This window comes from Biomphalaria glabrata, chromosome 1 (assembly GCF_947242115.1).
Source record: "Biomphalaria glabrata chromosome 1, xgBioGlab47.1, whole genome shotgun sequence".
Taxonomy (NCBI): Eukaryota; Metazoa; Mollusca; class Gastropoda; family Planorbidae; genus Biomphalaria; species Biomphalaria glabrata.
The window spans coordinates 11,213,345-11,239,691 of record NC_074711.1 but is presented as its reverse complement, the minus strand read 5'-3'; the positions used below and the strand labels follow the sequence as shown (position 1 = coordinate 11,239,691).

Here is a 26,347-nt window from a genome sequence, read left to right as displayed (position 1 = left end):
GACACATATATATTATATCTATATAGGTCTGTGATGTAGATCTATAGACTAGATATTGTTTACAAATGGCTGTCCGAACACGAATTATTGAGACTTAAGAATCAAAACTCACTTTGATAGTGTAATAAAAACAAGGTATGGGTGTTTCTAAATCACATTTTAATTCTTTCTCTAAATCCTAGTTATAGATCTAGATCTAAACTGTAATCTGCTATAGTGCTATGGACTAGACTAGTATGGACTCTAGACTCTTTTTTTTTTTTTTTTTAAATTATTAGAAAAATAAGAAATTTAATTTAAATTGTACAAGTAAAATTTAGGTACCAGTTTACGCAGGACTTTTTTTTTTGTGACGGTACGGCGTACCGGCACCTTTGTTCAATGTGGGGAAATAATTATTACTTTTTGTGTATTTTAACGTTTATTATTAATATAGGCCAATATAGGCCTATTAGCAATTTGTAGACAATCTCATGAATCTGTTACACAATCCATCACTGAGTACTGGCACCTATTAAATACTATTTTTTTTTTTACAAAAAAAGCACTGAGTTTATATATATATATATATTATAGGCCTATATATAGATCTATAATTATATAATATTTTATATATTTATATAGTTATATTATAACTAGAATTAGTAGAATACTAGATCTACTTCTCTTGATCTAGTTCTAATTTAAGACTCAAGAGACTTAATTAATGTATTAATATTATAGCATTGCTTATATAGCAAATGAATATTCACATTTGATTAGAGTAACATCTTTACTAAAAAACACTAAATTAAAAAACCCATCAGGATCAAGACTTAAAAGCTAAGTAGCCATTTTACATAAAACACTGCACCATAATCTTCAAATACAAAACCTAATAGAATACTCAGAAAGACACAAAGAAAAAGGCTTAGTCCTTGTTTTCTTATGCTATTAGAGAATGGAATGGGTTGCCTGAGATTTGAGTCAGCCAGGAAAACCAATGACTTGGCAGAATTTAATATGCATGACTAGATTGACATAGGAACATGTATAGGAAGTAATCATCATCTTTTCTGAAGTAACATCTGGGGATTTCATAAGATAAGATAATATAGACCGTTGGCTGTCTGGTCATGTGGTATATGTAATCTGAACTGTCCTGGTTCGGTTCTTGCCAACTGCCATCCTCCTCATCCTGTGGGAGGTTAGGGCTAGGATATAATAATCTTCAGTTCTGAAGGAAGATCTATATCATTTAGATCTAGTAGTAGTCAACAAGAAAATGTAAAGCATCTTAAGTTTTGAAAGATTACAGCATGTGATTTACATGTATTAGCCTTTACATTTTTGACTTTTGTGAAAACTGTGTGTCTGGTTATTTTAAAACAAATACTCCTACAAATTTAGAGTTAAAATAATGTTCTAGCTATTTTGTTTAATGTCAAGTTATTTAGTGTAAATTACATCATGGCATAATTTCAGGATTTTAGGGCGCTTCTGAGTCCACCCAGCTCTAATGGGTACCTGAATTTATATGGGGAAAAGTAAGGGGGTTGTTCGTTGTGCTGGCCACATAATATAACACCCTCCTTAACCGTGGGCTACAGAAAGAGATTACCTTTACATCATCTGCCCCATGGATGGCAAGGTCTGAAAGGGAAATTACTTTTTTTTTTTTACATCATGGCATGGACATCAATAATCTCTATGGGTAAACATATAGATGTATTTTAGTATTGTGATGAAACATTAAATACTAAATTGCTGTAGGGCCTATATAAATTTATATATATATAAAGCATATTTAGCTTAATAATATTAAGTAACCAGAAGTTTATCTGGTTTCTTAATAACTGTCCAGGGACAATAATATGTATTTATAATTTAATTAGCTCAAAATTACTAACTAGATTCCATGCACTGGAGAAGCTCTATTTGCATTTTAAACATATTTAATTCCTTTTTAAACATAGTTAATTTATTTGTATTTTTACAGTAACAACATATATATTGGGTGAGGTGGTTGAGAGGTATTAAATTAAGCTACTGGCTTCTGAACTGATGGGTCTCTGTGCAGGCAGATATTTCAAACATCAGAATCTTCAAAACAAGAATACTTCTTAGTCCACCTAACTTTAATGGGTACCTAACATTATTTGGGCAAAGTAAAGCCTGTTGGTCATTGTGCTATCCACACAACACCCTCATTAACTGTCAGCCATTAAAATAGATTACCTTTACATCATCTGCACTATAGATCACCAGGGGAGAGGAAAGTTGGCTGAGTGGTAAAGCATTTGGCTAAAGAACCGACTCTAATGGGTACCTGACAATAGTTAAGGAAAGTAAAAGTGGTTTGTTGTGCTGCTCACATGACACCCTCATTAACCGTTGGCTATAGAAACAGATAAAATTTTGTTTTCTAGACTTTATTGTAATGTAGGCAAGGCCCTATTACTTTGCACTACAATGTCGATCTAAAGAAAATGGTAATAGAAAGAATACCTATCAAACTTTGAAAAAATGGATAACATTGGCCTCCAGATTTAGCAATGAAAACAATTGACAGGGAAGACATTGTAAAGATTGGTCTAGAAGAAATATGGAGAGATCTCATTCATAGATAGCTTGCTATCACAATGTTTCTACCAAAGCAGAATTTGGCATATCATAACCACATTGAAGATGTTATAAATTTATGTTACAAATGCTATCCAGATATGAACATTTATTAAAAGAAAACCTTATGAGATTGAATGCACAAAAAAGCACCAGTTTCTTATTTTGCATTAACAAGTTGTTTTATTTCTAAGTTTAAACACTTAGCAAACCACGAAAATTACAGTTTTGTCAGGAACATTAAGTTGCAAGATAATTTGGTATGTTGTTTAACAGCACACACTGATCAAATGTGGAAGTGATAAGATACTTAACAAATTAGGATTGATAATGTTGAAGTCATAGAAGTGGATTTTTCTCTTTAAATGGAAAAAAAATTGGATGAGATCAGTTCTGATATCTTAAAAAGTATGGTAAGGGCTGGACTTGACAATATATCAAGTTATGTCAAGCTCAAGGATTGAATAATACAACCACAATGACTTAACTCAATGGAATAGTACAGACAATTCTAAAAGAATCAACAGAAAAGCTTTTTATTGGACAAAGTGTAGACCATTCACTTAAGTTAATCTATGTTGACAAAACAAGTTCAGAAAGTTTTTTTTTTTTTTTTGGTGTAATGTTTTGAAAGAATGTTTTCTAAGATCTTTCTTTGATGTTTCTGCCCATTGGTGGGAAATTTGGATTGCGTGTAAAAGAGCTTCATTTAAAAGATAATAAGCAACTTAGCTTTTTTTGAAATATAGACACCAGAGATGCAGCACACAGACCAATGCCCCTGTCGATAGCTTCTGGAACATATGTTGTCTCATCATTTTTTTCTTGAAATTAGGTTTAAAAACGATAGTTAGTGAAATATATAGGCTATATATATAATATAGTGATAGAAATGGATGTACTGTGAATGTCATATCTGCTATGCTATCATCAGCAAATAATTGAACTTTTTTGGCAGGACATTATTGGGCCTATGTAGGCCACATTAGAAACATAAGATTGTTTTAAAACAGAAAAATGTGAGGAACATAAAATATTAATTTAGCAGCCTTTGAAATAAAACCGAGAAAGAAAAATTCCTCATTCGAGATCTTCAATCCATATCATCTGGTGGATATGGGAAGCGATTATGTTTGGTCAGGGACCATTACAAAGTGTTACTTGACGCATGCCCATCTTTTGCTTAAGAGTTTCTCGACTTACCTCCCTTTAAAATATGTGCCTTTTACTAACCTACGTATCATAGGTCATTTGTAAGAGCTATATAATATATATATTATATATCTATTTGTAGATCTAGATACTTGCCAGAAGTCATTCGTAAACTAGCACGAATTGAATTGCAATATATCGAGTTTATCTTTGTATTGAACATTAGTATTTTGTATGAACCTGTTGGAATATATAGACTATTAGGATCAGTCTACTTGTGTTTTAATTACCGCTTTGTTTCACATCTTTTTTTTTCTAACTTTTTGTTTTCCACATTTTTACCGCCAACACTTGAAATTTTGAGCATTACTTTCGAATAAAGATGTCACGTAAATTTCGTTTTTAGCTTGCCGGCAAATTTTTGTGAAACATAATAATCATTGTAATGTATACAGCGCTGTTAACAAATATAATGTATCCAGGATTTAAGGCGCTGTCAGAGGATGACCGCCAAAAAAGAAAGTTGAGATGACGCACTAATCAATTAATTTTTGAACAGGTAAATCATTCAAATGAAAGTGAAAATCTTTGGTTCCACAGTTTCTTTCATTGAATTCGAAGCGCTCCAACAAACTTCTGGTCAAACATGATGATTATAAATTAAATTTTATCCAGAGGAGATGCAAGAGTCCATCCATCCCAGTGGCACTACAGCCCATGAGGGCCCTGGCCTGCTTTAGCACATCTCTCCAATCTGATCTACCCTGAGCTTTACTTCTCCGTGCCCTGACTCTACCTGTACATCATCAGGCCACCTTACTCTCGTTCTGCCTTTGGTGCGCTTGCCTTTTGGTTTTTGCATGTGAACAATCTTTTCCTTTGTTCTCTGACATTCTTTCGAGATGACCTACCCAACTTAATTTTTTTTTCTGAGGATTTTCCTATCCCAAGTATTTAGCAAATGTTGTTTTTGTCAGTCCATGTTTCACTTGCATACAAGGCTACGAAGCAAGTTTGTTTAGTTGTTTTTTTTTTTATGCAGAGGAGAAGCAAGTTAAACTATTTTATGCAGAGATTCTGTCTAACTGTTTTATGCAAAGGTGATGCAAATCTAACTTTTTTGTGTGCAGATGTTATGCAGATTAAATAACGCTTTTCCTTCCTGATGGAAGATAACTAACATCTAGTAATCGCTTTACATTCTTGGCATGTGTAGTTTGGCCTGATTTATCTTGATTTGCATTAGATTTAACTCGCTAAAAATATTAGACCTATTCTTCTTTATGCTTAGCCAGAAACTTCAAAACTTTTAGCCCCACGCCAAGATGATTTATCCTTTACCCCTTTTTTTTCCCGTAAGAAATGTTGATCCACACAATTTAAAGGGAAACATTGAGTTACTTGTTCATGATGCCCTGTTTATGAGAGTTTTCCATTTTAAAGTTTCTTTAAAAATTCGACCATTAGCCATAAGAACAACGTGTTTCTATGTCAAGTTGTTCTTGTTTCTCTAGCCAAGTTTTTCTTTATATATATATATGTATACCGGGGCTAACCGGGGGTCCCTGACATTAGTTGGGGAAAAGCCCTTTAGATCGCAAGGTCTGAATACATTATAAACAACAAGTCAATTGTTCTGTTCTTGATTCTATAACCAGCAAGTCAAGTTCTTTTTTCTATAACCAATATGTCGTTCTTGTTTAGGCCAGGTTTATATTAATATATAAACAAGAACAACTTGGCTTTATTTCTCCCCCATCCCCCCCCTTTTTTTTACAGTTACCATACGTCATACATAAGAATCACATTGACACTATAGTACCGTATACAGATAAATATGTTTAAATTAATATAGTCACACGTGTGTGCGGTCTTACAAACAGAATACGGTCAACGTAATGCATAGATCTTAATCTCAAAGCAAATGTTTGTTCTCGACGTGTAGTATAAATAGCAAACGATCGAAGGTTACACACATATACTCTCAGAGCCATGAGCACTTCTGTGGGGAATATTGGATTGTTCAAAGTCGGTGCGATATGCAGCGACAATACTAGGTTCCCCAAAAAGATCAACAGTTGTCTTCCTTTATTTTACCATTATAAATGTTTGGTTTTTTTTTTCTTTAAATCCAAACCAAATTTTCTTTCTAAAGGCTAGAAAGACATATGATAATGCGTTAATCCCACTCTAATCCCCATTAACAGTTGACTGGAAAAAGAGATACGATTGGAAATTTCCCCAGATCAAGATTTGAAGTCGAACTGAATAGCTCATAGAAAATGACACTCACAAGAACTCTTACAAAACTGGAGTAAAGTTTGGTTTAAAATTCAACAGCAGACTACACAGTCACAGTGGTGTTTTTAAAGTCTTTACCTTCCAGATATTTAATATAGATTTAGATTCTAGATCTAGTTAAAATTCCGGCTGTATTTACGATAGTGTCGATAGTAGGATCTGAGAAATATTTTTGTTAGTATAACTAATTTATAACCGTCTGTTAACTTCGAATGTAATAAATCTTAAACACCTGCTTGCTAAACAACTACGGCGTGCCAAGAAGTATCAAGTAGGCCTATTATTTGGTGTTTCACTCTTATAGCATTACATATTGACTAAAGAACTGGTAAGTAGGTTTCGATGTGGTGCAAATATTGTATTACTTCAACTGTTTGCCTTGTTCGATAACACAGCGTTAAGTTACTTGGGGAAATTGCAATAGGCAAGCTTATATTTAACACTTACGGTGACACATGTACTTGTAGGTCTACTTTTGTTTCTTTAAGCTTCCTTTAGTAGCCTACTATTTTAGCTAACAAAATTTAAATCTAAAACTTAAGTTAAGAGCATATCTTAGTATTGTACTTTAATATATAGGCATAGCAAACTAATATTGTAAAAAATAGATAGTTCCAGGCTCGTTTATCGTAATATAGATAGTAAGTTTATGTGTAATTCTGTGTAATGTGTAAATAAGTTAATATGTGTTTATATTTATACATAGCCCTAATGTTAGTCCATCCATCCATTCCAGTGGCGCTACAGCCCATGGAGGGATCTGGCCTGCTTCAACACATCCTTCCATTGAAATCTCTCCTGGGCCTTTGTATCCACGTCCTAACCCCAAGCTGTTACAGATCTGCCTCCACATCATAATGTTAGTAGATCTGTGTAAGCATATTTTATTACACGACATAATAATAATATCTGAACATAGCATGTGTAGACATGTGAATACCCAATTCCCAGGGCTATTATCTAGTAATACAAAATTCTGTCATTCTCCGTCGGAATTTTTGTTTCAAAACTTCTTACAGTGCATCACCATAGAGACACACGCCATTCAGATATTTTCGTATTAAGAAGGTAATTTGTCAAAGAATCGAACTGTTTCACGTAGATTTAGTTTCGAATCTACTTATTTAAAAACTGTAATTCCACCTTTGTGTGAATTATCAATTAATTAACTAATTATCGTTCTTTTCTCAATTGACGGTCGCCTCTGATTAAAAGAACCCCCAATAGGTGCATTATTTAAGTTGCTAACTTGAGCCCGGCACTGTAGTATAAAGTGGGTATTGTTCAGTAGTTGTTCTATGTGGAGTGGAAACACTTATTAAATGTAACTCGAGATTGGACTCTGCTTTTTATGGCTTGTAATTACCGTTGTTTAACATTCGCTTTAGAAAAACTGGAAGACACTTTTTTTTCCCTTGCGCTCGTGCACGCGAGTTGAAGATGGGGGTAGGGGGTAGAAAACGGGAGATCAAAACTAATCAATAATACTTATGTCAGTTAGGAAAGGCAACAAGAAAAGGGGAGAGAACCTGAGAATTTACCGCGGTTGTTCTAGACCACACACCCTACCCCGCTCCCAAATTCTTCATGACTAGGATATTGTTGGGACAAACTAAGTTCGTTCAATAGAAAGTTGGGATTAATACGATTCTCCGCTCTACTAGATAAACAGTTTGTCAGTAGCCTATCTCTATGAGTAGCCTATAGGGCCTACTTGTTCATTGATCTAGAGCGACTGATAGGGTCTGGTTATTGGAATAGTCCGTGTACAACACTCCAAAGTCACTGTTCTTTACAATGTGATATTTATTGCTACACTTTGTTTTTGAACTTATATTTTTCAAAGTATTTTTTTGGTTTAAAAGTGGTAAACTAAACTTCTCTATACCCACCCACCCCCTCTTAATTTCAGTAGACTATCTTGGATGTCTTGTGGTTCATTTATTGTATTAATGTTTTGCATTACAGTTCATCATCATGGTTCTTTGTGGAAATCGTTGCCAGGCTCTCATAAGTCTGTATTCTTTTAGACTTTGATGGATGAAACTAACTATTTCAAAGGCCACATGCTGTAGAAGTTGTCTTCCTTGTAGTAGCCTGCTGGTAGCAAGAAGACATGTCTAGTCATTACAGCTCTTCCACAAGCTCTCTGAGCTCTGGTGCCGACATCAACCTGTTACCTAAGCACAGGATCAAGTGCTTGACTGACCAAATCAAAGTTGGGAGCCAGAATTTCCAATCAGCTACAGATGCTCTCACAACCTACTTACAACAGTTTGAGGAACTCTCCATCAATGGCAATCTGAAAAAATTGGACAACTTCCTGACTAGTCCACTCTTGGAAGCTTATCTGGCTGAGAAAAGACCCATCAAGAAAGACAGCTTAACTTTAACTGGAGCTGGGCAAAAGTGCAATCACTCTAAAGCCATTGAAGATGTGGAGAGCCTACTTACTTCCAAGGTACTAGTTTTATAAAATAAAATTGTAGGCATAGATTCTGGAGAAAACAAAATATATACATGATGATCATGTTTTATTTGTAAATCATATAGATCTAGATCTACTTTTTTTTTTATCTTGCAGGTTGAAAAGCCTCTCAAAGATGAACTATCAGACTCGGAGTACCAGAGTAGATTGGCACAACTTTTGCAACAATCTTCATCTCAAAAACAGCCAAAAACTGGACTTCAAGAAGAAGGTAGGACATGTCCAGATGTTCAGAGCATTGTTGTTGCTCCATTTCTGTTTACTACTGTTTTTGTTAATCAAAATTTAGTATTGGAGAGTCTTACCTGCTACATAACCTTTAACCCTTGAACTGGTGCTGTGTCTTGTAGACAAGCTGTTAAATGTTGTGGGATAATTTTAGTTAAGCTTGAGGACATTGGCAATGCTGGGTTAATCATCTCATGGTAAATTAAAATTATAGCTTTTATATAGCACTACTTTTATGCTTATATACATGCTCAGAGCGCTATGGTCCAATCTCATTTGTGAGAGCAGTGGGGGGATGGGGTATCTGGAAGATGTTTTTTTTTTCGTGCAACCTTTAGGTGCTCAGTAAACACAATTTGACTACGCATCCCATCTTATGGTAATATGGTATTTGTAATTTAGTTTGTTTCTTGGACCATCTTCTTATATTGCACTTTAAAAGTATTGCACAGCTACATTTATGCATGTACATAGGGAAAAGAAAATGTTTGTCTTGCACTCTACTATTTATATGGTACAATGGCAGTGAATATTTTTGTCTCACTTAGTAAAGAGCTAGAGCTTCCTAAAATAGTGGTATGCACTATCAACTGTCATTTTGATGGTTCCAGGTTTGGACCCTGACCGCTACCTTCCCCCACTATTATGTTGAAGGCTTTGGCTAGGATGAAATATTCTTTAATCCTGAAGAATCCCGAAACATGTAAAACAAAAAAAAAGTTAAGTCCTTGACCACACTCAAGTCATATCTGATAATGCTTGTGTAACAGAGGTAGTGGTTTCTAGTTTTCAATGTGTCCATAGCTAATTCCCTATAGAGGATGGCTTGGGACTCTTTAATCTTCAATCCAGCTAACAGTGATGCTTAATTTGTCTTGTCTTGAACTGAGAAAGCATAGGTGTAAGGTTTTTAATCTTTGATTCTGATGTTCCATTATTGTACAGTAGAGAGCACAAGACACATTTATTTTAAAAGCTCCATATAGGCCCTAGTGTTGAGATTTTCTCTGACCTGTGAGTCTAGCAAAGTTTGAAGCAGCTTTTCCCAATGTACTTTTTAAACTCCTCTACTAGAACAAGATCTATGTGTCATCTTGGACTGTGGTATTCATACACAACCTCTGGTCATTAATAAGGACTGAAACATGATTTCTTTTTATCCCCTTGCTTGTGCTTACTTCTACAGTGACAGATTATTTTTCTTACTTCTTCTTAAACTTACACAAAACAAAAAAAATTACATTATTTTTTTTAATTTTTTTTTTTAAAGTTGAAGCTGCTTTATTAAGATCTGCAAAACTTTTAGAAAAAGTTGGCCAGGACAATAAACAATCACCACAGACAACAGCTTCAAGTGAAATAAGTAATGTTTCGACAGAGTTACTTCTAGCCAATTCTTCCTTTTACCAATCAAACAATTTAGAACTTCCAGAGAATCACAATAAACATAATTATTCATATCATGTCAAGAAATCACAACCTCGATTGCTCTCAACCAATACTCATGCACCGATTTCTTACACTAACCTTTATCGGTCTCGTGAAAGAAAGAAACGTTCTTCAATCGGTGCATTATTATCTTCTTTACAGCGTTCTAACTCACTGTCTTCAGCTTTGTCCAAACAGCAAAATAAAACTATTTCCGAAGGATCTCTTCGTTGTCGCTCAGCTTCTCCAGCTCCTACAAGAGAAACCATTACTCTACATAAAAGCATTGTTCCTAGCTGGATAAAAGAAGAAAACACTTCTGATATTTCTGACTCTATCTGGCAGCCAAAAGTTGATGGAATGTTAAACTTCCCAAGCTCATACAGTCTACACAGTGTGCCATCAGTTGGCCTTAAGTCTCAGCTGAATGCAGATTCTCAAACAGGGATACAACTCACTGACTTGGCAACAAGCACTGTCTATACTCCTAGCCTAGATACTAGTTCTCTAGGCATTGATGGTCTACATCACAGACCAATAACTAAGGAGCCACAGAAACATTCAACACCTCTGACCTACTTGAATAATAGGTCAACCACCAAACACCTACTTCAGAGTAAAAACTTGAGCAATGATTTGCAAACTGAGGAGTTTCTGAACAGTGTCACTCTTCCACAAACAGCAAAGTTAAAGCAGTCTCTTGAAGACTTAACATTTTCATCTGAAAACTATCAATGCCACAGACCTGTTTCTCCCAGTTCATCAGATTCAAGTCTTGACACTCTGTCCCTACTTGCTGGTAGAACTAAACCTACTGTCTCATCAGCCATCAATGGAGGTAAGTCATCAATAAAACTACTTAGTATGTGTATAGTGGGATGTTTTTCATACAAATTTTTATGTATTGTCAACTATGTTATCAATTTTTGCTAAACAGCATATGCTTGCTACATGATGTCATATTGTTATTTCAAAAATATCTTTTTTTTTCCAAAAAATTGAAATTCTTAATACTTTGATTTCTTTCTTTGCTTTTATTTGATAGTATTGATTTTATTTTCAAATTATTTTTCATTAGCAAGTGGAGGAGGTCCTGGAGTAACATTCTCTCCAGATTATGAATCAGAAGGATTAGATGGGGATAGATCATGGGAGAAAGTTACTAACTAGTAAGTATCTTCTCTGTCATTTTTGTTGCTGGTACTGTGAAGAAACTTTTTTTTTTTTTTTTAACTTTGTCAGCTCATCAAATGCCAAATTACTCTTTCAGTAAAGCTCCAGTCCATATAGAAAACATTGAAACAGAAAACAGTGCACTCTCTACTAATGGCCAGATGGCTCATGAGGTAAAATATTAACTGGGTTATGTGTTTCTTTTCAAAGAGGTGTTTAGCTTGCTTTCTATTAAATCCAAGCATCCAAGACATTTGGGGGGGGGGGGGGGCAGACAAACAATTTTGCATGAGAATTTAAAAAAAATTAAAAAATTTTAAGGTATAGATTTTTAGTGATTAATATAATAAAAATATGAAATACCTTGTTTTAGTTCAGGGAACAAAATGTCAAATTTTACATAGCAACATAGTGCACATTAAGGCACATAGATAGTAGCACTGTAGACCTGATAGTGTCTAAAAATTAAATAAACAACCTGACAAGCTTGAGATAAAAGAGTGAAGTTTAAAAGACTTTTAATCTGATTGTTTTTCATAACATACCTATATATCATGGAATCATGTTCAGTTTTTTGTCCCATAGTGTAAGTCTTTTTAGTTTCTAGATAGTCAACATAAACTAAGCCTGTTGGACTGAAAAGAGCTGGCTAATTTGAATTTAGTAGTGTTTTCTTTGAAACTGTCTTGTCAGATAGTAATGTCATATTTAATCACTGTTTGCTACCTACAGAAATATTCAGCTAATTTATATGTTTAACAAACTTTGGCTTACTTTTGGTTTGATTTTCATTTCTAGGATTTAAAAAAAAAATTGTCTTAAATATTTTTTGCAAAAACATTTCCTTTCAGTCTATTGATTATAAATTCTGCTTGAAATGTTTTAATATATTATCAGATTAATTTCACTTATTTGTATTTCAAAGAACTTCCAAGGAACTTTTTCAGGACGAAAACAGCCAGGCAGCATGGAAGCATTGAAAAACATGCTTTTTAAATTACAAGCTGAAGAAAAGTCCACACGCAGTCAGCATACAAAGGTACTAGTCAGTCTGATAAGTTGAAGTACACAATATTGTTGGGTTCAGGTAACCATGTCCTATATCCACAAGGAACTGTCTAGTCCTATATATATATATCTAGTATTATATCTGACATGTACTGTCTAGTCATATGTAATAATATCTGATATTAACTATTTAGTCCTAGTAGAACTGCCTAGTAATCTCCATACAATTTATATCTGTCTGAACAGTATGTTTCCTTGTTATCCATGCTCTCTATCTTGTAAACAAATAGCATAAGTTGTCAACTCTGCTGTTTTCAGCTCAAATTTCTTACTTTAAATTTTAAAAAATAAATGTACAAAATTCAATGAAAATAATTCATTAAAAGTGTAAAGATTTCCTCTTTGTATTAAATCTATTGTTCAGGCTGAAGAGAGATGCGAAGTAGAGTCTCAAAATCTAACAGACAATGAAGTCAACTTACCAGCATTGCAAGATTATGATTTTAGTCAAGAACCTGGAGGTCATTCGCTAGAACAGTAAGTGTTATAGGTTGGATCTATGCAGCCAAAATACTTAAAATTAGTTTGCAGTAGACATAGCTTTTTATGTTTTTGTAATTATGTTGTAAATAATGCCTTCATCAACAATTCCAATCTTTATTTGCCATATATTTTAACAATAAATCTAAAAGCGTCTCATCATTTTGTGATTTAGTATTTGCATTCTTTCTCAAAAACTTTTTTTTTTCAGGGCACTTATCCATTTAAATCGTTTGAAAGAACTGGTCAAGAGTACACAAGTTGCTACTGGGTCTGCTTTAAAAATCTAAATGTATCCATTTTTGTGAATAATTTTTAATGACATTAATTGTGAAAATTGAAAGAAAGAAAAGAAAAAAATTAAAAGTATTTTGATACTTGGCCACTTAAAAATTGAAATTTCAGGAATGTAGTATAGCATGTTTTGTTTGATATTTGTATAAAGTGAATTACTAGATCTATTACCATGTGGACTTCTGTTTGTATCAGTATCTGTGATTCAAAGCTGGATATCAAAATCATTTAAATTGCCATCTATTCCATGTTGTTCTAGATAGATTACATTATCAAATACAGTTTCCTATGCAGTTGTGATGTGTTATACTTGTACATAATAAAGATTATTATTATTATTTCCAATTGGGATGATAGATTTAATGGATTCTTTTTCCCTACATGAACATGATACACTCTATAATGAATAATGCACAAAAATCAATCCATGATTGGGAATTCCAAACATTTGAATTAAATAAATCCAACAAGAATAATTATGTATTTGAATCACACTATTGAATTCACAATGAAATAGCTTTGTTCAGCAAAACTAGATAAAATAAGCAACTAATGAACCCTTCCACTCAATACTATTCTTTTTATACTATTTCACCAGTCCCTTAGATATTTCTAGAGAATGCACTGTTAGATCACGTGAAGTTTCTGATCTAATTCCAGCTGTACTAGTCATTACTTTAAAGTTTAAATAAATGAACACATAATAAATAATTGATGTCCTAAACTTTTCCCTTCTTAACAATACCAGAACATTTTAGGGAATAACATCATTCTAATGACAATTTTCACGTGAACAAGGTTAGGTCATCTGTGCCTAATACTGTTGACAATCTAAACCCTAAACAGCTCTTCTTCATGTGTTACCTTTGAAAAACATATAGGGTCAGTCTGTACTGACCATTCAAGTGTTAGCTCTTTGTATGCAATAAAACTGACCAACTGACCTCCAGTAGTAAAATTGCTGCCAGAGTAAAACTGAAAAGCAGCCAATAATAACATTAAGATTACACCAGTATATTGTGACATGTTACATTGAATCAGATAACATTTGTGAAAGCAATGCTTAAGAATAAGGCAGTTTTTATAAGTATTTGTATGTTCAAGTTTATATCCCTCTGTGCTACAAGAATTAAAAATGGAATCTATTGGCCAACATATTTATGAACAAGTAAATTATGTTTATATCTCTATTGCATGGCAAGGTCAAGGCTTGTCAGTTTTATGATTATTTCATCATAACAATACTGAAAAGAATGTGACTGAGAAATTGGTTCAGTCTACACACACATCTAATTTTAATCTCTGTTGCTTTTTAATATTTGATTTTTAGCACATCTGCACATTTTAAAATCAGAAATGTGAAGCATGCAGGCAACTAATGTCAGGTACAACTGTATAGACTCCCATTGTAAATAAATCATTAGTGCCCTTAACTTATCTTGGTTAATATTTATATTCTTCCACTGAAAGATTGTTGGACTTATAGTGTTAGTATAAAAGCCATTGTCTGGTGGCAAGGTGATTGACTTAAACAATCTCTAAAACTTGTAGCATATTGAACTCCTATAGCACTAGATGTATAAATATAACTTTTAGTAAAAATTATTTCAAAAGGAAAACTGGACTTTTTAAACTTTTAACATTCAAGTACTATGTGCAAAAACTTAAACAATTACTAAGTTTAAGTTGCATTAAGCACATTATTAGTATAATTTGTTTTGATTGCATCTATACCACATATCAGTTGGAATCAATTAGGGTGGTTGCAATAGTTTTTGTAAGCAGCTGTATTTAGGTATAAATAACTTTTTTTTTTTGAGAGCCTACTGCTTATATTACATTTTACAAAATTTGTTATATACATTTTATTGTAGCATACATTTATTTCATGTAATTTGTTTATTATTATTCATACAGTATACTGATTTGATAATAGCACATAAGCATCAACGAATGTATTCAATTTATTTTGTAAACATTAATGTTAGATTTCCAAGTCTCAAATTTTTTTAAATTTTGTTTTAATTGGTTACTGGAAATGATTTAAATAAAATAATATTTTTAGACTTCTCACTGTCTGTCAAAAAGGTTTTAAAACTTTATTTTAGAAACAAACTAATCTATTGTACATATATATATATATATATATATATATATATATATATATATATATATATATATATATATATATATATATATTTATAAAAACAAGACAATAACAATGTGTATACAATGACATAATAACTTTATTATCTCATGCAGCAGCAAAACACAGAATCAGAGCATGAAAAAAAAATTGATATGATTAAGCATCTGACGGAAAAAAAAAGCATTTAAATTGATAAACTATCTAGGAGAACTATACAAGATCAAAGTAAACACATCAGCTGCTAAGTTACAAACTGACCCAAAAAATTCTATTTTTACAAATAATTTTGTTGTATATTGTATTTGATTGTCTATTGATTTTGAAGCAAAACAATGCCAAAAATCTCCAGGGTTGGCATGAGTTAATGAAAGCACTCCTAAGGAAACATTCATAGATTGTAATATCATATCACAGTTTACTTTCTCAACATGTCAAATTATTGACATGACCATTGCAAAAATGTACAAATGTACACAATGATAATACCAAAGGACTGATTACAATAAAGTTGTCACGTGAGTAAAAAAAAAAAAAAAGTTTTTATGTAGTTTATAGTATTTTCAGTTTAATTTAAAAAAACTGTAATTTCAAAAAATATTACCAAATTAGAAATTTCAAATAAATTTGAATAGTCAAATTTTGTTATTACCTTTGAGATTTCTCTTTCTTCATATACAAATCTAATCATCTTAAATATAAAATTTGGTCTGTGCAGTATGTCTAACACTGCATTACATTTTCACCCAATGAGATAAACAGGTCAAGGTCATTAGAATGAATTCAACACAAGGAAGAATGTTTTTATTCTTTAATTCAAATATCTGAGGTGTATACTGGACAAATATCAAATCAAAACTATTAAGAGACACATTTCACAACAATTTTTCACAAACCATAAAATGAACTGAAGACTAGGGGTGAAACGTTCCAGCAGCCAAGTATCAGTAAATATCAATGTTGTGCTACACCTTCTATGATGATACAGTTCGGTCCAACAAATATATTTTAATTTATGCACGCACCTGTGCACAAGAAATTGGCAGACATGACTTATATGTTTAAGAGCAATATCTAACCAATGGTTGCCCATGAAGGTGGGTTATAAATACTTTAAGATACTAATTAATATCAGTTTTGCAACATGAACTGAACTGTATTTCAGAATGAATCGTTTTCCCCCTACATGAAACAAAAGATGAAAAGTTGATGAAGGCAGCTGTTAGACAAAAAGTTTGTGCAAGTACAGCTACTAAAGAAAAATAGAGAAATACACAAAATAAGGCAAAGTTGAACAATTAGATAACAAAATATCTGGTCCCATAAGTTCCTTTCAACAAAAAAAAAATTAGATACAGTAGTTCTATTAGAAGTACATTATTACACATTGAAAAAAAAATTTGAAACTGCCCTAAAGCAGACAGTATAAATGGAGAAAAAAAACAACAGAATAATAAATACTTAACACTTCCCAATGAAGAATCTACTGTTTTTTTTTTCCTTTTTCAATTTCAACTAAATCCATAAGTTCAATTAAGTGCTCAAAAGTGACAAAGGATACTGGAATTACAGGCAAAATGTATTTTAAAAAAATGGTTTGATCTCAATAACAAAAACTTTTGAGAATAATATTCATTTCAATTTTCCAGCATAATATATAATTGCTCATCAAATATGTACCTTTCAGTTTAATGCACATATACAGAAGACATTTTCACATTATACTTATAAATAATATATTTACAAAGATGATCTACAATACATAATTTCTCTTCAGACTTGTGACTTAGAGAGCTCTGAAGATACAAAACCACTCTATGATAAATACTGGTGATGATATATTATTTTTATAATGCATGTTTTTTTATTTATACAAAGAGTTAGATTAATACAATAAATTATTATTTTGTAACATCAAAACATTTAAAAAGTTTTTATTTCCTTTTAACACAACTTAAATATCCGAAAGACAAAATAAGATATACATACATTTTATTAGTAAAAAACTAACATTTTAAAATCAGATTTCTAGAATTTCACTTCAATATTAAATTTAGTATAGTTTGTAAAAATTAATATCTCCATAAAATGTCTAATACTTTAGATGTAATCTCTTTCTAAATAAAACCATTAAACATGATTCTATTTTTTTTTCAAAAGTTAAACTTTTATTTTCAGTACATTTAGACCTGTGCCCATCCTTTGCCTATCGGAGGATCATAAAGAATTTTGTCAGGCAAGTCACAGGCCACGTCATTACAAAAAAAAATAATTGAAGAGTAAAGGGAAACCAATCCTCCGCAGATTAATTATGCAAAGGATGAGCACAGGAGGGGGGGGGGGGGGGGGGGGAGGGGGAGGCTGGATGGCACTGCACTGGGTGTCACTGATTTAGACAGTAACATAAGTTACACTTAAAGGTGAAGTGATATTTCAAAAAAAAAGGTATATAAAGGTAATACATTTACTAAGTGTATTCAAAACTTAAGAAACAAACCTGAAACTAAAACCTAGATACTTCTGTGTTATTTTTTACTTGCTAAAATGTTTAAAAACACACTTTGTTTTATACTTAGATGTCACTGAATGAAAAACAGTCTATACATATCTGAATATTATGTAATGGGAGAGGTAGCCAATTTGTCAATCACTTGGCTTCCGAATCGAGAGGTCTTGAGTTCAAATCCCAGTGATTTTCAGGGTGACCCCCGAGTCCACCCAACTCTAATGGCTACCTGACTTACAGGCTGGGGAAATAAAGGTGATTGGCTATGCTGGCCATATGACAACCTTGTGAACTATCAACCATAGTAACAGATAAGCTTTACATCGTCTGCCCCCCCCCCCCCCCCCCCCCCCCCCCATGGATCACAAGGTTTGAAAGGGGTGTACCTTCACTCTTTACCTGATCTTAGAATTTTAGTTGTGGGACTAAACTTTCATCTTTTACTTGCAGCATGCACTAAATGCTCCACTTATGATATGTGTTGATAAAACAAAATGACTAGGACACATTTGTACAAAATTTAATAAAAATGAAACAAAATAATGATCAAGGGCAAAAAAAAAAAAAATAATAATAATAATAAAAAAAAAAAAGGGGGGGGGGGGTCTTCCAGGTTGACAACATTAAAAGACTGTCACAATATCAATAATGTTAATGTTTTTTACAATACTGCTATGTCCAATGTATTTTAAGTTGTAAATCAAACATTTCAATATATAATATTTCAATTGGACAGAAGACTGTTGAATACATTTGTTTGTTCTGACAATTTGGAGCAAGATATCAAAGAGACTAAATGCAAGAGAAAAAAAACACTTATAACAAAACTAATGAAACATTGTTCAGTTCACAATATAAATATAAACAAAGTAGACAGGAGAGTAGATCAAATAGAAAACTTAAGTAAAAAATCCAAGAAAAAAGAAATTCCAGGTGGCAATTTAAATTACATTAAAAGCAATGTTCAAAAATATAGAAATATAATGAAAGATCATTAATTTATTACAAAACTGATTTCCCAATGAACATCTTATTTATGAAGTTGGTGCTAGAGGGAAAGAAAAAAATAAAGGTTTGACTCAACAATTTAGTAAAAAAAAAAATTACAAAGACAGAACAACCAACCCAAGACATTGGACATTGTTTTGATTAGAATGGATTAATTGTGTATTATCAACTTTCCAATAATAATCTATTACAACCTACATATATTACAAAAGAATTGTTTTACATTTCAATGTTCTAATACCAGTTTCTGTTACACCATTAAAAAAAAAACAACAAAAACACTCAAGCCTATTAGGAATTTTTCAGCTATTTATATGACAATTAACAACCAAATTTTGATTAATGAACTATCACTCTGTTAAACAATATTGTTTAGACTATATTTTGCACTCCAGGTGACAAAATTAATGAACTATCACTCTGTTAAACAATATTGTTTAGACTATATTTTACACTCCAGGTGACTTTATAATATCAAGGATGTATCCTGCAAAAACAGAATAATAATGAACCACAATATTAATTAGCATAGTTACTATAGAAAAATACTAAGTACTTGTTAGCATGGCTCACTTGACAAACATCTCCTGTAAAACTGTACACATTATAATTTACAAGTCATGGAAATTTTGATTTGTATAAAATAAATAAATACTGCTAAATCTTGAACAAAGGTAGATTTGACAAATGTTCAATGTTTCTGTAAATGAAGAGGGTGGCATAAATGCTTGGATAATCAACAATTCAAATGCATGATACAAATAAAAAGATAAATATAAAAAAAATATTTATTGGCCAAAAGTGTACAAAATATTTATCAATCAGATCAGACTGTGGTTCAAAACTACAAATTTGTTGAATATAGAAAGCCACATTATAATTTTAAAATAAATTTAATAAAATACTATTTAAAATATCAATTATAAGTAGCTTTATCTTACTGTTGAAATTAACCAATACAGTTTAGAAACAATTGTATTGAATAATTCTTACAAAAATCTGAAAAATCTTTTGTCCACGAACATGTAAATACCATTTAAAAAATGTACATTAAATTGTGAAGACTTTAGGATGAAAAAAAAGACATCTCCATGTCAACAAAATATATTTACAAATGACAAGTATAGAAATGACAATGTCAATATTTAAAAAAAAAACAAGACAATTATTTAAGTAATAGACATAATAAATTATTTTTAAAAAGTGAATAAAAAAAAAAGAATGCAAATAAAATAATCAATGTTAGAAAGACTACAAACACTGGCAGAATGAAAGACAAGTATTTATTCAATAACTTCTATCATATTGATAATTTGATCTCTGCTCATGTTTTTGTGATGCGACCTTACATGGCTCCTCATGTTGTCCATACGGGTGCCTTTCTTGCCACAAAACTTACACGAGAATAAACGGCTAGGGGAGTGCACAGTGCGCACATGTTTGGTCAGATCTCCTCTTTTGAAAAATGCACTACCACAAACTTCACAAGCATGCGCCTTTTCATCTTTGTGAGTCCGCTTATGTGCACTACACTGGGACTGAGTATAAAAGGCCTTGCTGCAAATATCGCAGCGGAAGGTCAGTTTTTCTGGATCCAATGTGTGTAACTGCTCGTGGAGTTGAAGAGACATGGCATCTGGAAAACCAGCCCGGCAATATTCACAAAAGTGGCAACAGGCATGGGCAGCAACATAATGCAGCCGCAGCTGTTTGACAGATTTGAAAGATTTAAGACAGTGGCTACACTTGAGATTAGTGGTAGTTGATTCGTGCCTGGTCATGTGTTTACTGTACTCTATGTGAGTCTTGAATGTCAGACAGCATGCTTTACAGGAATATGTGCAACAGGCATCTTTGTGCTGACTCTCCACATGTGCATCCAAAGCTTCACTCAATGCAAACTTCTCACCACACACCTGACAACCAATCAATGGATAGAACTGTGATGGAATGCCCAGGAAATTTTCTTGAGGAAGCGTGGCCATTTCAGAATCACTTCTTGAAGATGAGGCCGCCATTGTGTAATCAAAACTTTCCTCAGATTCTGATTTGACATTGGAACTTGATGCTGCTTCTTCAGATCCTAGTGACTTAGCAGAATGTTTAGGAGACTGGGGCTGCTGTGGCAGTTTCATCCCACTTGATTCCTCCTGCACCTGGCTGCTGTAGTTAGTTTGCAGTGAAGCAGGGAAAGATTGTGAGAAATCTGAAATGGACTGAGATGCAGGTGTGGCAACAGCACTATTGGCTGCACTCTGTGCTGTTGAAGGTAAGGTGAAACTAGTTTCTGGTCCGTGTGATGCTTCCATATGAAGAATGAGCATGTTGCCAGTCAAAGTCCCAGACTGACATACAGAACAGGATCTTTCAAAAGCAACTCTGTGTTTCTCCATGTGTCGCATGAGAATATCTAATGTCATGGACTTGACACCACACAAAACGCACAGATGGGACTCTGGTCTCAGTTCACCTTCTTCGTAATCTGGGTCCACCTGAGTCACATGCTCCTCTGCTAGAAGCCGCAAATATTGAGCATTTGACATTTTGTCAGCAGTGGCACCAACTTCATCGCTACCTTCTCTAGCACTTTTCTTAGCTTGCTCCAAGGCAGCTGCAGCCAACAAAGCTGCTTCTGTGGCTGCAGTTTGGGACTGGCTCTGCCTATAAATCTTATCAGCCTCCTCAGTGTGCTGTGTGTAGTCTCTGGATTGGACCAGTTCCCTCTGTGCTACATACTCCCACCTTAGACGCTCAGTGTCACGTTGATACTGCTGCATTTGTTGCTGGAGATAAGATTTCTCCATGATGCTGCGCTGGTAGGCCACCATTTGCCACTGCTGCTGCTGTCTGGCCAGCTCCTCTAAATCTTGTTGTCTGAACATTCCAACATTAGGATCTCTCATCTGAAACAAAGCTAACTGTGCCACTTGATTTTCTGTCATCCCACTGCCGTAGCTGCTATCATCTTCTTCTATAATTATAGGAGCAGTGGCTGTAAAAGTTAAAGAATAGCTTTAATAGAAGTCTACATTTAAAATCAAATAGATACTGAAAATCCAAATGTTTCTAATAGATAATGATAGACATTAAAAGTTATATATTCTGCAGAATTCAATAACTTTATTGAACAATACTAATCACTTTGAAAAAATTTTAGGGGCTTGGTAGCCGAGTGGTAAAGTACTTGGCTTTTGAACCAAGGGGTCTCAATATCAATCTGAGTGATAGAAGGGATTTTGGAATTTTAAGATTGTAGGATACCCTGAGTCCACCCAAGTCTAATGGGTACCAGACATTTGCTAGGGAAAGTAAAAATGGTTGGTTGTTGTGCTGGTCACAAGACACAGTAATTAAACATCATCTGCTTCATATATTATAGAGCAAGGTCTGAAATGGGTGCCTTTACTTTTTTTTTAAAGATTTTAGACACTAATTAACTGTGTATCTATAAAAGGAAATCTAGCTTAATTTACTTTTAAGTAAAAAGACCATTATATATATATATATATATATATATATATATATATATATATATATATATATATGTGTGTGTCCCATAGAGAGACCTGCGCTCAATGGACTCAACGCTTTTAGTGGTGCCACATTTCTCCCTCAAAAGCTACGGTCTGCTGGCTTTTCCAGTGCATGGACCAAAAGTATGGAACTCACTCCCCATTGATCTCAGACAGACAATATGCTACACTACTTTTAAGAAGAACATTAAGATTTATCTGTTTAAAAATGTTTTAGATTAGTTTGTCATTTTAGCTGTCATGTTTGTGTTTGTAATGTTATTACAGCGCCTTGAGCCTACATTTTGTTTGTTAACAGCGCTTTATAAATAAAATTATTATTATTGTATATACACGTGGGTTTAAAACTCACAAAATTATAACTAGGTGTTTTAAGATTAAGCCCCACTAATTTAAGCTTAGCTAGGCTAGATCTAATTTTAACTGCCCATAGTTTAATAATGCTACCTTTCTATAAAAAAAAAATCATAGCTAGCTGTCTCTTTGTTTGTAAAAATATTTTTTTTAAATACTGTTTTGATAATCTGTATTTTGCTACAAAAGGTTAGTGCTGTGATAATATGAAGGTCAACACACAAACTTTATTCTCATACACTGATATATTTTATAGAAGAGAAAAAGTTTAAGTTTAAACTATAAATGAACATGATAGGAACTATGGATTAACTTATTAATTTCATTCATAGCATAAAGTAATAATTAGAAAGTTTCAATTTTTTTTTTGGTACTATAGAAATAAATACATTATTAATCAGCTTTTAGCATGGCATGCAATGTGATGAGCTGAGCTGAACATTTTATGATCACACTTATACACTTTTCTTGTAATGTACTGTGAGAGATGTTCAACAAAATCATGATTTTCAATTTATTTTATAATAATATTAAAACTGTAAATCTAAATACCAGGCAAAATGGACGAATAGGCTTATTTTTTTAAAAACTTGTTAGATTGATTTTTTTTTGTCAAAATAATTACCTGTATGAGGAAGTAATTGAAGTCCCCCAGTGTTACTATCATCAGTAGCGCCAACTGAAATTCCAATCTTGTCATCAGGTTTCAAACCTTCATCGTCCCCATCAGTGGATGACATTGTCTTACGTCGCTTCCTTGGTGACTTCTTTCCCTGCAAGTCCGCCTGATCATGGTCAAGCTTTCTTTTATACTCATCTACCTGACCAACAGGGAGAAAACCTATATCATCAACACTAGTGTCCAAATCAGTCTTGTGACTATTTTGCTGATCCAAGGGTAGCATAGAGTGAGGGTGAAATGTCATAGCCAGTTCAGAATCTCCATCGTCCTCAGATTCGCTCTCACCATCGCTTGATTTTTCAAACGAGTCACTCTCAGCTTTACTTTCATTCAACTTGTCATCGTGAGGTTCTGAATACTTGCTTTTTGGGTCGTCATACCCAGCATCTACCTTGCCACCATCTGAAGTGTCCAAGTGGGCATATTTTTCAACATCTTTCGGATTAGGATCTAGATTTATGACTTCATTTCCAAGGCTGGAAATAGGTTCAACAGGAATGGGTAGATATTCCTCCTTTTTGACTACATATCTGTCCATGCCATCTTCAAGCTTCATCTCCCCCATCTCTTTATATCTCTGCTGGTGTTCTTCTCTGTCATCTGCTCTCTGGGCAATCTCATTCAATTTAATGGTGAAAATTTCATCTTTGTTGACAACAAGTGAAAGATTGCCTTCAAGACTAACAGAAATAATGCGTGTCCCCTGTGCTGTCTCATACAGTTCCAAGACAGCATCATAAAAAGACCGCCTGAGAAACTTTTCCATTATCAGCTTGCTGTATTGGTATTTAGACATCTTGAGTGTTGGAACTTCTGAGGAACAAAAAAATTTACAGAAGTGTAAATATTTTTATGAAAAACGAAAGAACATGAAATATTGTGACAAAATGGCAATATATGAATCAAAGTTTAGACTGACATTTTAGCTTATCAGGAAGATCAAAGTGTTTGAACACCAAGCAGTACAGATGTCTCTCATCTATCAACAATGCTCACAGTGACACCACCATGAAAATAATGCTAGAAGACTAGCTAAAAATCATGTGACTGACCCTACCACTTGTGTGTTGATCTGAATTTATGGAAAACAAAGCATTTTATCTTAGTTTTATTAACCAGCATAATTTAGAGTTTTCTCTGATATATATTATAATAGATCTAGAATCTAGATTCTTTCATTTTGTTTATTAAATTTCTTCTGTAGGTCTAGATCTAGTGATTACTGATTACAAGTGAAATGTTAAATGTTTAGATCTCTACACTCTACTCTGACTACAGTTACTAAAACTAAAATGTTTAAACTTGTGCAATATTTATAACATGAAAATAAATATGCCATATATATATGCGCTCAATGTTGATGTTGCCTGGCTGCCTCTGAAGTCTACAGTGTACAGACTACAGTGTTTACATTCTAATTAACATATTATATATTTTACATTATATATTATATATATATCTCTAGATTCTCTAGACTCTAGATCTATAATTTATTGTTTTAATTTCTAGAGATCTATCATCTAGAATCTAGATCTACTCATCTAGTATAGATTATAGATCTATCTTTACTACTCTATACTTTAAGTTTAATCTATAGTTAGACTCTAGACTAGAGTCTAGAAGAGATTCTAGATATATAGATTTCTAGATTTAATAAATGTATTGTGAATGCACAGTCCACATCCAAGTCAAGTTGCCAAGTCAAGTCCAAGACCAAGTGTATTCAACAACAAAAGAGAAAAACTTTTTTTTTTTACAAAATAATGAAATTTATAAATTATTGTTACAATGACAATAGACTTTATTCACTTTAAAAATAGAAAAGACAACAAATTTAGGGATCTAAGTTAAAATGAATTTAACCAACCATTAAATTGAATTGTTATTAATAATAATAATATTATTATTACAGACTATAAATAAATATTTATTTTAATTCTTAACAATATGAATAATAATAAACTTTAAAGTTAGTCTACATTAAATGATGATTAATTAAAAACATGTTACATTACATTTTTTAGTGATTTACAATGTGATGTAGATCTATATCAGTATCATAGTATTCATAGAATATAGACTGAAAAAAGAGTCTAGTAGGTTGACTCAAAATCAAATTCAATTCAATCATCAATGATAGAGATCTAATTCAGTAATTGATATTCAAAAAAGTTTGTGTGTGTGTGTTCTCGTTTTAAAAATGTAAAAAAAATTAATGATTGATAATTGATAATCATAATGTATTTTATAGATCTATTATCTATAGACTAGATAAGAAAGATAATCTATCTGTATTTTTCTTACTTTTTATAAAAGAATTCACGAAACCGTGAACGCTAGACATTTAACTCCAAATTCTACATTACGTAAAATGCATTTAATATAAACACCATTATTGAAAAACATGTATGTATAAGTTACAAAGCTTAGACGTCAGCCATTTTGAATTTATTTTCATTGCTGATTTACCTCCCTTGAGGGAAGAGACAAAGAACCAATAGGTGGATAAAGACCAGTTTATGTTTATTATTATTATTAGAGAGAGAGTATCTATATTTTTAAAATTTAGTTAGCTCAAGATCTAATAGATCTTATACAAGTCTCATTATATTGAACTGAGTTTTTTAGACATATATATGCAAAGAAAATAGGTGAATAAGGAAAGGCACTAAAAGATACATAAAAAATGGAAGTTGGAAAAGGCATTATAATAGCTAGACAAATTAAAATTAAATGGTTCTACAACGCGCTAACATATATTTAAATGTTTTGAGTATCCAACGTTTACTACAAAATTCTAATTAAATATATATATAAAAGAATTAGAACTTTGTAGTAGGCTACTATTAATATATGTATATATTAACTTAGTGATTAATGATTACAGGTGATATGTTAAATGTTT

General features: G+C 32.6%; 2 protein-coding genes across 8 annotated transcripts; one reads left to right on the top strand and one right to left on the bottom strand.

The window, feature by feature from the left end:
- Positions 1-2: 2 nt before the first annotated feature.
- LOC106078520 (uncharacterized) lies at positions 3-15,279 on the top strand. 7 transcript variants are annotated; one of them, XM_056021801.1, is made up of 10 exons: positions 21-135; positions 6,791-6,913; positions 8,023-8,515; positions 8,639-8,753; positions 10,041-11,036; positions 11,277-11,367; positions 11,469-11,544; positions 12,297-12,410; positions 12,804-12,916; positions 13,131-15,279. In XM_056021801.1, the coding sequence occupies exons 3-10, from the start codon at positions 8,171-8,173 to the stop codon at positions 13,207-13,209; spliced, it is 1,929 nt and encodes a 642-aa protein (XP_055877776.1). In that variant the 5' UTR covers positions 21-135; positions 6,791-6,913; positions 8,023-8,170; the 3' UTR covers positions 13,210-15,279. The 7 variants fall into 7 exon arrangements, with proteins under 7 accessions (XP_013094863.2, XP_055877776.1, XP_055877759.1 ...); XM_056021784.1 differs by having other exon boundaries at positions 6,791-6,927; XM_056021807.1 differs by lacking the exon at positions 21-135 and adding an exon at positions 5,999-6,382.
- Positions 15,280-18,467: 3,188 nt separating this feature from the next.
- LOC106078524 (zinc finger autosomal protein-like) lies at positions 18,468-25,888 on the bottom strand. Its single transcript, XM_013239416.2, has 3 exons — positions 25,747-25,888; positions 23,386-24,255; positions 18,468-21,865 (listed from the first exon to the last, which is right to left on the bottom strand). The coding sequence occupies exons 1-3, from the start codon at positions 25,784-25,786 to the stop codon at positions 20,157-20,159; spliced, it is 2,619 nt and encodes an 872-aa protein (XP_013094870.2). The 5' UTR covers positions 25,787-25,888; the 3' UTR covers positions 18,468-20,156.
- Positions 25,889-26,347: the final 459 nt, after the last annotated feature.

Excerpts from the sequence above, each read along its gene's own strand:
- LOC106078520 (XM_013239409.2), top strand. The coding sequence starts at position 8,171 with ATGTCTAGTCATTACAGCTCTTCCACAAGCTCTCTGAGCTCTGGTGCC. Across the intron at positions 11,545-12,296 it reads ATGGCCAGATGGCTCATGAG|AACTTCCAAGGAACTTTTTC; the intron begins GTAAAATATTAA and ends TGTATTTCAAAG. Across the intron at positions 12,917-13,130 it reads GGAGGTCATTCGCTAGAACA|GGCACTTATCCATTTAAATC; the intron begins GTAAGTGTTATA and ends TTTTTTTTTCAG.
- LOC106078524 (XM_013239416.2), bottom strand. The coding sequence starts at position 25,786 with ATGTCTAGCGTTCACGGTTTCGTGAATTCTTTTATAAAAA. Across the intron at positions 24,256-25,746 it reads CGTGAATTCTTTTATAAAAA|AAGTTCCAACACTCAAGATG; the intron begins GTAAGAAAAATA and ends TTTGTTCCTCAG. Across the intron at positions 21,866-23,385 it reads TCAATTACTTCCTCATACAG|CCACTGCTCCTATAATTATA; the intron begins GTAATTATTTTG and ends TAACTTTTACAG.